This window comes from Colobus angolensis, unplaced genomic scaffold (assembly GCF_000951035.1).
Source record: "Colobus angolensis palliatus isolate OR3802 unplaced genomic scaffold, Cang.pa_1.0 Scaffold469, whole genome shotgun sequence".
NCBI lineage: Eukaryota > Metazoa > Chordata > Mammalia > Primates > Cercopithecidae > Colobus > Colobus angolensis.
The window spans coordinates 251,571-263,394 of NW_012118143.1; the positions used below are offsets into that span (position 1 = coordinate 251,571).

Sequence of the window (11,824 nt, forward strand, 5' to 3'; positions counted from 1 at the left end):
GTGGAATGGGAAGTCCATTAAATCTCTTTCTTTTGTAAATTGCCCAGTCTCTGGGATGTCTTTATCAGCAGTGTGAAAACAGACTAATACAGTAAATTAGCACCAGTAGAGTGGGGTGTGCTGTAGATACCTGAAAATGTGGAAGCAACTTTGGAACTGGGTAACAGGCAGATGTTGGAACAGTTTGGGGGGCTCATAAGAAGACAGGAAAATGTGGAAAAATTTGAAACTCCCTAGACTTGTTGAGTGGTTTTGACCAAAATGATGATAAAGATGTGAACAATGAAATTCAGGCTGTGGTCTCAGATGGAGATGAGAAACTTGTTTGGAAATGGAGCAAAGGTGACTCTTGTTATGTTTTAGCAAAGAGACTGGTGGCAATTTGCTCCAGGCCCAGAGATTTGTGGAACCCCGAACTTGAGAGGGATGCTTTAGGGTATCTGGTGGAAGAAATTTCTAACCAGCAAAGCATTCAAGAGGTGACTTGGGTGCTATTGAAGGCATTCAGTTTTATAAGGGAAGCAGAGCATAAAATTTCATAAAATTTGCAGCCAGACAATGTGATAGAAAAAAAATTCCATTTTCTGAGGAGAAATCCAAACCAGCTGCAGAAATTTGCATAAATAACGAGGAGCAGAATGTTAATCCCCAAGACAATGGGGACGATGTCTCCAGGACATGTCAGAGGTCTTCACAGCAGCCCCTCCCATCACAGGCTCAAAGGCTTAGGAGAAAAAAGTGGTTTCAGGGGCCAGGCCCAGGATCTCCATGCTGTGTGCAGCCCAGTATCCCTGTGCAGTGTGCAGTGCTGGTGCCTTGTGTGTCAACCACTCCAACTATTGCTGAAAGGGGTCAATGTAGCACTCGGGCCATGGCTTCAGAAGGTGCAAACCTCAAGCCTTGGCAGCTTTCACGTGGTGTTGGGCCTGCCAGTGCACAGAAGTCAAGAATTGGGGTTTGGGACCCATTGCCTAGGTTTCAGAGGATGTATGGAAATGCCTGGATGCCCAGGCAGAAGTTTGCTGCAGGTGTGGGGCTCTCATGGAGAACTTCTGCTAGGACAGTGCAGAAGGGAAATGTGGGGTTGGAGCCCCAACACAGAGTCCCTACTGGGGCACCACCTAGTGGAGCTGTGAGAAGAGGGCCACTGTACTCCAGACCCCAGAATGGTAGATCCACCAACACCTTGCACCGTGCACCTGGAAAAGCCGCAGACACTCAATGCCAGCCCACAAAAACAGCCAGGAGGGAGGTTATACCCTGCAAAGCTGCAAGAGTGAAGCTGCCCAAGACCATGGGAACAAACCTCTTGCATCAGCGTCACCTGGATATGAGGCATGGAGTCAGAGGAGATCATTTTGAGACTTAGGATTTGACTGCCCTGCTGGATTTCAGACTTGCATGGGGCTCATAGCCCCTTTGTTTTGGCCAAATTCTCCCATTTGGGATGGCTGTATTTACTCAATGCCTATACCCACATTGTATCTAGGAAGTAACTAACTTGCTTTTGATTTTACAGGCTCATACACAGAAGGAACTTGCTTTGTTTCAGATGAGACATTGGACTGTGGACTTCTGAGTTAATGCTGAAATGAGTTAAGACTTTGGAGGACTGTTGGGAAGGCATGATTGGTTTCGCAATGTGAGGACATGAGATTTGGGATGGGCCAGGGGTGGAATGATATGGATTGGCTTTGTCCCAACACAAATCTCATCTTGAATTCCCATGTTTTATGGGAGGGACCCAATGGGAAATAACTGAATCATGGGGGGATGTCTTTCCCATGCTGTTCTCATGATAGTGAATAAGTCTCATGAATTCTGATTGTTTTATAAAGAGGAACTCCCCTGCATGAATTCTCGCTCTCTTTGCCTGCTGCCATCCACGTAAGATGTGATTTGCTCCTCCTTGCCTTCTGCCATGATTGTGAGGCCCCCACCCAGCCATGTGCAACTATAAGTCCATTAAACCTCTTTCTTTTGTAAAATGCCCAGTCTCTGGTGTATCTTTATCAGCAGTGTGAAAATGGACTAATACAATTATAGAGCAAATAAAGTGTGTTTTATCCAGGGTATAAAATCCACATACAGTGTGATGATGGTTTGTTGTAAATTACTTCTTAGGGCAATGAGGAAGGTATGTGGAATGATAGAGGCTGTATGTCTAAGAAGTCTTGGTCTTTTATAGTCAGGGTCCAGAGAGGTTTTGTGGGACATGCAGCTTATAAAATTCAGTAGGCTTTCTATTAAAGTAATACAAAAATCAACATGAAAGGGAATACTTATTTAGAATGACAACTTACAGCGAGTGTTAAAATGATGGCAACTACAAGAACCAAAATTTCCAAACAAATCATATATATACATTGTGTGTGTCTGTGTGTGTGTGTGTGTGTTAAATTTGGAGAAACACCACTTATGTAGCTGTACGGTTTCAAGTAGGATGATGTAAAAATCCAAGGTGAATAATATAATAGTTTTATTGTAAATCAAAACACCAAACTTTTGCAAACTTTACATAAACGCGTAGCCATGTGAATGTATAACAAGAGCCCAAGGGCGACCATTGTCTAACACGTAAAAATGCAGACAGTTTCATGTTAAGCCTTTAGAATTTCCTTTCACAGCAAGTTTTTAAAATAAACTAATTTTTCTAACATTTTTTCTCACAAAAATATATTTCAAGTTAGAATAAACAACTCATTGCCTTCAGACTTTCAATTGTGTATATTTAACCATACTCAGATAATTGTCATATTTAGCCAAATGGAGGCTTTTTCTGTGACCTATTTCCAAATTCTCAGATTCTGGTCCATCTACTCCTTCAAGCAGTTTGGAATGACTTGCCAGTGGCATTTATATCATTGAAACTATTCTACAAATAAGCCATTTTGATAAAGCTTGTTTGGTTTGAGACAACTATGTATTTGGAGATAGAAGACTCAGAACAAAGTGCTTGCCTTTTCTACAGTTTATATCAAACGAGATGGGCACTTAAGCAGTCAGCCTGGATTCATATGTCTAGAGTGGCCAGGCTGTAAATACAATAAGTCTAGCTGCCTTCCACATGTGGTCAGACAGCTATATTAAGAAGACCCACTCACTGTTAGTTATGAAGATAGCCAGGAGCTTGACTGATTTAAGGAACTATTCAGCCATTGAAGGACAGACACTCCCAAAAATGGAATTTTAGGGAAGTGTAGAATGAACAATTCTTTTAAAAGCAGCCAAAATTATTTTCTGCATGCCAAGATGTTATTCACACACATAAATACTATATGCAGATAATCTTTATTTTTGAATTACAAGTTGTTTTATTGCAAAAGCAAGTGTAGTTATAATATATAGCAAAGCAAATCTATCTTTGGTTCTATACATCAGATAATTTTTTTGCAAAAATAAATAGGCATGGCAAGAAAAATAATTCAACTATGTGAGGGAAAACTCAATATTTTATAAAAATTAAGCAAGGAATATAGAAATGATGTATCTTTTAGACTTTTTTCCAATCATCTTGGTTAATATCTAACACCAGTGCAATTTTAACTTTAAAATAATTGTGCACAATATATTTAACAATACAGCATATATTCAAAAGTGTCATAAAACAAAATGGTACTTTCCCTTATAAATCATTTAGGAATTATGCTTTCTAAAAATGTACGGGAAAGTAGAACTGCTGAAATATGTTGACAAAATTAACTTTGAAGAAGCGCAAGAAAAGGAAACAAAGATGTAATTATAATCACAGATCCTAGATATCTCAAAAAAGAAGTGAACACATTATCCATTCTCCCATTTGCAGAAAATATGTATTAGATAGAATTCTTCAGAGATTTTTTTCAACTAGTATCTATGAGAGCTCCCTGTCATGGTTTCAACTTTCAGCACATTTAGTGAGCTTCATTTGTTGGTGGTTTTCGTCTCTTTTCATATATTATTTTTGCATCAAATAATTCTCTTTCCCTGTAGCCTAGACACGGTCCTTTTAGATACTTTGCTTCAGCTGCCGCGTAATCTAACCCATCAACAGCAGAAATTGAACAAATAATTGCTTCTGGCAGAAGAACTTCTAGGATAAATTTAATTTTGTCATCTTTTATCCAAGTTGGTATTATTTGATCTATTTGATTGTAGACTTCTTGTAAATATTTCACCACTTCATCCAACTGATCTTCATCCTCAAAGTATGTTTCAATACAGGGTGTGAACCTATTTGCATTCAAAAATGATTTCAGCCATCTGGATCCTTTAGTGCCATTTACAATGGCCAAAAGATGGTTCTCTGCTCCCTTCGCATTCACAATGAAGTCCACCAGGTTCTTGTTGGCTCGGTCCCGAGCAGCCTTCATCCGGTCAGGGAGAATTTTTTGGAAGGACATTTTCTTGGTCTGGGAAGTCACAGCCATCGGTTCCCTGGCATCTTCATTATGCAGCTTTGGAAATTTGTTCCTGAAAGTATCCTGTTTTATTTCTTTCCTAACTGGGTAACTAATATCAGCAGCATAATATTCAAGCAAAGAGCCTGTGAAAGAACCACAACCTATTCTAACTCTGTAGTCACAAATTAGTGAGATGCACCAGTCAATACTCTCACTATAATCCTCCCTGGCTTTGTCCACTAGCATTTGTTTCTCTCTACAATCAAATTTCTTTAATCTTCTAAAATTGACTCTAATGCCCTTCTTTTCAGAATTCATGTTTGCCTCAACAAAAAGCACACTTGCTTTCCTTTCTTTTCGTCTGATACTTTTTATCACTGCTGGCCAAAATGGATATTTCTGATACTTAAACCAGACTATCATTCCTGTTTCAAATGGACGTGTCTCATAATGTAAAATGAAGCGTGGAAGTTCTTCGTCTTCCTCATCATCATCTAATAGAGAAAGATTAATGCGACTTGGAAGCAATGACTTGTCAGAGGCTTGACCGTCTTCCTCAAGTTCTTCAAAATCCAGTCTCTGAAAATTTCTTTCACTATTCATAAGACGTGAATAATCCCAGACAGGGCTAGAGGCACTAAATGAAACCTGGCATTCCCTTGAACAGCTCCCAGGGTATGCTGCAGCCCCCATCTCTGATTCCACGGAAGGTTGATTCTGACTGGTATCTAAGCATGGATTTGAGGGACCCTCTCCAGGATCCTCAATATTCTCTGAGAAAGCAGAGAATTCAGAGGGAACAGCCAGGGTCTCTGGGCATGTATCCTGGCTCTCTTCTTTCAAAGTTTTGGACATAGTGAGGATATCTGATGACAAGGGTGGAGCAAACTTTTCATCTTTAACACATGCACTTTCCTCTTTGACTGCAGAATGCACAGACATAATTGCTGAGATATCAATCTTATTCTTGTTCTCTTTTTCATCATTATCTTCTGAAAGTGAATGGAAAGTCTCGCACCAGCTAGAGTTTTGTAATGACTTTGTTTCCACTTCACTTGGAATAGTATCGGCCATTGTGTGCACTTGTGATTTATCATCATACAGGGAATCATCACTCTCTGAAGATGCTAACAAGCATGCTGAGTTTTCACTTTCCTGAAGACACTCTGGTAAGTCGGCTTCATCCTTCCGGTATTTTTTATGAGGGGGCGAATCGGACTGTTTTTGTGGTACATTTTGAGACAGCATAGTGATCTCCTCTTCATCTGAAGTGCTTGCTTGACTCAAATTTGTTCTCTCATTCAGAATATTCAGTGCCACTTTTAGTGATCTTCCATAGGCAGTTTCCTCTGTAGGTGGAGCACTGTCCTCCGACTGTAGTCCTAATGAGGCAGCAATGGCTTCAATTTGAGATTTATTTAGGATTTCTGTTTCTGTGCTGTCCATTTTAATTTTTTCATCTAGTGAGAGTATTTGAACTTCTAGAGAAAATCCCTTTTTCCTCTTACTGTTTGATGAAGTTTCAGATCTGGACAAAACTTTTGCTGGCCATAACTGGTCTTTCCAGTGGCATAGGACATACTCAGACTCCATTATGTTTTATATTTGTGTGCCAAGGGTTATTACCGAAGTTGATGTGGCTGTCTTTGTAATTGCTAATGCAAGTTCTACACAAAACAATACTCTTAACAAAGCCTCTTTCGTCTTATGACTACAAAGGGTTTACAGTTTGTGTGGCCTGTTCTCCACCTCAATTTTCCAAGGAAGCTTGAAAATGTTGTTTGAATGGGACAACACCGGAAGATACTGAAATAGGGAAAAGGAAAACAAGAAAAGTATCAGCAAATACAATTATTTTGCCAAAACAAGAGGTGAGTAATTACAAATGGAGAGTAGATAAAAGAACAATGCTCAGTGGGGCATGAGACAGAGGAGGCAGCATAATATAAGACTGCAAGGGCAGGGGTGGACAAAAACCAGAAAAGTTGTTTTATAATACCTCAAATTCAAGAACGTGCCCTCATTATTGAACATGCTTACTAAGGAGGGAATGTATGTACATGGAAGGAGAGGTGAGAGAGCTTGTGATGGGATGTCAGGAACTCTATTTATGTAAGTACATACTTTGCTACTTTTGTGTCCCTAATGTCATACCTACAGCAGTGGGTCTCCAAACTTAACATGTGCCAGAATCATCTGGAGGACTTATATTTCTAGGCCCCATCATGAGAGTTTTATTCAGAAGGTTTGGCTTGTGCTCAAAAGTTTGTATTTCTAAAAGTTCTTAAGTGCTTCTAATGCTACGTGTTTAAAAATAACTCTTTGAGGAGCAGTGTTCTAGTTGAAAACACAGCTTTACGTTTTTTAAGCTGCAAATGCTCCACTGTTCACCCAGAGCAGGCAGACAAAGACAACAGGGTCTGTATCTCCTGGACCCAGACAAAAATACAATGACTCTTCTAAAAGCATAATTTTAGAAGGCAGAGAGTCAGAATTACTGCTATGACAACTTGTTGGATAGGATCATTACAAAGGATTGGAGAGTCAGGCCATTGGCCTGAACCTCAGGAAGACACCTGAATAGCCTCTTGTGTGATTTCTTCATAAAAGTTTAAAAAGTGAGATTCTTCTCCAAACTAGAAGTTACAACTTTTAATTATAAAGTGTCATGGCTGCAGAATAGGGAGCAAAATGAATTGTACCCCAAATTATCAACCTAACATGATTCTAACAGGAAATATGACTTTTAATTTAAAATGCTAGGATGGCTGTAGAGCGGGAGGCAAAATACATTATTCTCCAAGTTCTCAACATGTTTCTACCATGAAATGTTTTGTGAAATTGGAAGAGTCTTACCCACTGTCACGTGGATCCTAGTGGGTCTGGTCCTGTGGTTAATTGTCTTGATTCTCACTCCAACTGCTTGTCCAGAAGGGCCTTTACCAGACTCAGCACTTCTGTGGTTGTACTGTCTTCCCGGGGCTTGGCTGGAATCACATGCAGATTGCCCAGGTCATGTGCATCTCTGATATTAACCTATGCTGTTCAAAAGGAAGGCAGGGAATAAAACCAACGAAATGGGAAAGGTATCAAGAATTTTCCCTACCTAAACTCTAATAGGCATGTCATTCTAAAACATAGGAATGAGGCAAAATTTCATCTGTGATGTAGATGCCGTGTTTATTTTACTTCTGATTTTCATAATTTGAAATGCTCTCTGGGATCAATTTATGCTATTTAGTTTATGTTGAAATCATCTCTGAAGAAAAGTATGGTGGAGTGGAGCTAGACAAAAAAGAAGTAACAATTGTCTTGTATACTATGAGTCAGCATGTAGATTTTGTTTGAATACACACATCAGTTATCATGTGGAAGTTTTCTTCTTTACACATACAGTTTTGTTTTTTTCAGTGGAATTGCAATGACATGCTGTCTCATAGTTTACTAATACAAAATAGATTCATTGCTTTGTTTGTCTACTTCATAACAATGGTTGGCTGGAGAAAATTTAGAAAATCTGTCAAGTGCCCTCTTATGAAGACAACCAGAGCTACTCATGAGTTGAAGGGAACTTCACTCACTATCAGATGTAGTTTCCATCCTTATTCCATAAGGACTACATCCAGTTAGCCAGGAGTCTTCTCAGGCTTCTAGAATTTTCTATGTTAAATTTAAAAGTTTTTTTGTGTGGGATTCTAACCAGATCATAATGTCTTCTACTACAGTGTTTCTGATTATGAAAACATTCAGAAGTTTATTAAAAATTGAGAAGATGCAGAAAGATATACGCAAAATAAAGTACAACCCTAGACAAATAACCGCTAGGAATCTTTTCTATATGTATTTCTAGAACATTTTTACATATAAAGATAAATGTATCTCATTTGAAAATGTGAAACCAGCCTCAGATCCCACTCAAGAGCGTAGCTTGAACATCTTTCACCTCAAGATTTTCCACATAATTTGATATAAATTACTTTAAATGAGCTTTTCCCCCAAGCCTGTAGCATTTTATCTCAATATTTCCCTGAAGATCTAACAAATCCCAAATAAATATATATAAGCAATTTTAAAGAGTAGAAAATGGTAAAGCCATCCCTGTCTCTACAACTATACAAGTAATCCTGTTAAAACTTTCATAGATATGTTTTTCCTGATTTGGTTGTAGTAACATACATAGGTATACTAACATACATATTTTTTCTTAAGTGAGAACATATAGTATGTGCTATTATATAATTTTTTTCACCTTATACTGTTTCTCAGACATTTGACAAATGCATAGTATTTCATTGTATAGATGTACCATGCCATATATTTTGAAAACTGTGTATAGAAATAAACCAAATCCTCTGTTTCTCACTCTTAAACTTAGATGATACAGAAAAATGGCTCTTCCTGACCACGCTGGTATCTGTGATCTGAAAGAATAAACTGCAGGGAGGACACATGCAGGACTGTAGTTGACACGGCAACTACACTACCCACTTGATCAGGTCCAGGAAAATTTCCACTATTGGCAGAAGATGGGGGGATATGGGAGCATGTCTTTGTGTGTCTATGTGTGTTTATGTACTTGAAACAAAACGGGTATGCTGTTTCAGCTTCATTTTTCTTTCATGATTATAAAAATAATCACTGAGTAATCTACTCTAAAGATGCTGAAATAGGTTAAAAAATAATATTAAAATGGTGACCTGGTCACACAGAAATGCTGTTAACATGAGAGATTATTTTCTTCCAGATTTTAAAAATCACATATATACATGCATATATTATGTGAAAGTATCTTCACTCAGCTACATATTTGATCCCTTTTCCATGCTCATGAACATGTGACACATACAGTCTTTTTATGTATTAATCAACATATAGGTGTATTTCCCCCCATGTTGTCAAATACTTCTAAGTTATTTTTCTGTGCAAATTAATAAATGCCTAAACATTCAAACAATAACGGAGTGTCTAACAATATAAACAGGGAATGCCAACTCAATAAATTAGCAGGAACAGTCATGCTGCACTGAAGCCTTAATTTAGAGGCTGTAATCTGATCACCCCTTCTCCCACTGTGGACTTGTAAAGCATTGGAAGATACAAAAATTCCAGAGGATTAGCTCCTTCAAAATGCCAGCAATTCTCAAAACCACACACCTTTCCCACCACTGCAAGACTGCCACTCCTATTTTTCTCATCTTTACTCTAAGATCCTGAGAAGTCACTAGAAAATAAGTAGCTTTAAGATAGCCATTACCTTGAAGCTTCTTGTCAGCTGCAGCCTGGTGAAATGCAGCTCCTCCCCCAAGACTGGCCAGGCACAGCTTCTTTCCTAGAGGCTCAGAGAAGGGTCCGCCCCCTGGCTCTATGAAGAACAGAAAGCCCCTCCCTGAATCAGAGGAGGGGGAATTGCCAAGAGAAACCGCTGAAGTGTTGAACTGCAGGAATGTTCCTTTTTAAAAAACTTGTGAGTGAAATGTCAACAAGTGTGCTTAATTTCTATTCAAACTCTTAGGGTGTGTGATTTCTTGAAGAAAAGAGGCAGCAAATCACTTTATCATATAATCAAAACCCAGGTACTAATATTCCTTACATATTTTTTTCTTGCCATCTCTGGCATCTTAACCCCATAGGTGAATTTTAAATCCAGCTGGTCAAGCTCCATTAAAATAGACTGCTAAGGATATTGATTTGGATTACACAAAAACTGTACATTCTTTGAGGGAGACTTTATCTCTTTATAATTCTTTTTTTTATCTTTTTGTTTCCAGGACATGGTATGTCTCTACTTTTATTCAGTTCTTCTCTTAAACTCTTCAGGACAGTTTCAGAGATTTCTTCACATATGTGATTATTTCTTGCTAGATGTTAAAATCATTGGCTTACCAGGAAAGCACTCTTCATATCTCCTCATCAATAATCGACAATTCTGTTTCTTAAGTTTTGTTGTTTTTACTTGGGTGATTCAATGTGAGGGGAATTAATTTTTTTGGATTTATGTTTTTATTTACAGGTCTGAAATATATTTTGCACATTCTGTTCATCAAAATTCTATGTTAAATTTAAGTATAGATTTCTGATTTAACTCAGAAAGTCAATTTTAATTATCACTAGTGATAATTTGGGGAATAAAGCATTTTATTTGGCCTCTGTATCATATAATATGTAGCATTACTCATATATATATAATTACAATTTTAACATTTACCTTTATATAAGCATTAATATTAAAATAAAAATATCAGTAAATCAATGAAAGCCATCTCTAGGCTGGTGTATTACTGGGGACTCTAAGAGTATATAATGCTTTGTGCTATAAACAACCCTTAAATCTCAGAGGTTCAATCCCCCAAAAGTTTATTTTGCTGATGTCAAGGTTCAATGTAAGGCATCACGGGACCAAATAGGGGCAAGTTTCTCTGTTCTAAGCAGTCATTAAGAGACCCAGTCTTCTTCCATCCTGTGGCTCTACCATCTACTTGGGTCTTAAAGACCTTCATTGCATTCTTTACATCTAGCTAACAGCCTAAACAAGAGGGAGGATGGAGAGTCATATGGAAGGTTTTAGTGGTCAGGTCTGGCAAACATCACTGCTAGTTAACAGTCCACTAACCAGAATTTAGGCATGGAGCCCCAACAGGCATAGAGGCTGGGGAATGTAATCTCCCGGTGACTCCAGGAGAAAAATGAGACAGAGGTTGACAAACATGTAGTGTTCTCTCTGCCACAGGAAATTTTCCCTTCCAATCTTTTATAGACTTCTGTTACTGATTTAATGCTTTTTCTTTTCTTTTTTTTTTTAACAATCGTATATCATATTTGTAATGAATGAGACAGAAACTTCTAGTTGCTCACCCAAGATCCACTCTTTGCATTCTTCCTCATTAGCAGAACACCAGTTGTATTGAAGGTGGCAGTTTAATCTCCTAAAATATTGTCTTTTCCAGACTCCCTCACTGCAAGCCATGGTCATGTGATGGAATTTCTTGCCAAAGAACGCAAGCAGAAATTTGCTGTGAAGATTCTAGAGAACGCATCTCTAAAGGGGGATAAATAGCCAGCTTGAGCATTTTTTTTTCCACTTTCCCCCTTTCTCTTGCTTCCCAGAATTTGATCATGATAGAGAGAGTTCAGGCAGCACCCAGAGTTTCTGGACCACAAAGTGACTTCAGAAAAGGATGCAACTCACTAGGGACGTGTGACCCTAAACCACTCAATAATGGGATCACCTCATTCCAATCTCTTTAAGTTAGTGGAACATTAAACTTCTATCTTACCAAAGTCTCTCTGTTTTCCAGTCTTTTTTTCTAGTACGAGAACAAAATAGTTGATCTTATAAAAATTACAATGACCAGCCGGGCGAGATGGCGGGCGCCTGTAGTCCCAGCTACTCGGGAGGCTGAGGCAGGAGAATGGCGTAAACCCGGGAGGCGGAGCTTGCAGTG

The 11,824-nt window shown here is 38.5% G+C and overlaps 1 protein-coding gene across 5 annotated transcripts in view; it reads right to left on the reverse strand.

Annotated features, from left to right (window-relative positions):
- Positions 1-2,462: 2,462 nt before the first annotated feature.
- LOC105523512 (PWWP domain-containing protein MUM1L1) overlaps positions 2,463-11,824 on the reverse strand; it is a 28,865-nt gene continuing 19,503 nt past the window's right edge. For 2 of the 5 annotated variants that reach the window (XM_011958328.1, XM_011958329.1), the window contains 2 exons: positions 7,239-7,423; positions 2,463-6,188 (listed from right to left, as the gene is read on the reverse strand). In XM_011958328.1, coding sequence (XP_011813718.1) covers positions 3,894-5,975 — 2,082 coding nt within the window. In that variant the 5' untranslated portion in view covers positions 5,976-6,188; positions 7,239-7,423 and the 3' untranslated portion in view covers positions 2,463-3,893. Of the gene's footprint in view, positions 6,189-7,238; positions 7,424-9,636; positions 9,769-11,824 lie in introns of all 5 variants that reach the window. The other 3 variants (XM_011958330.1, XM_011958331.1, XM_011958332.1) reach the window with 3 other exon arrangements.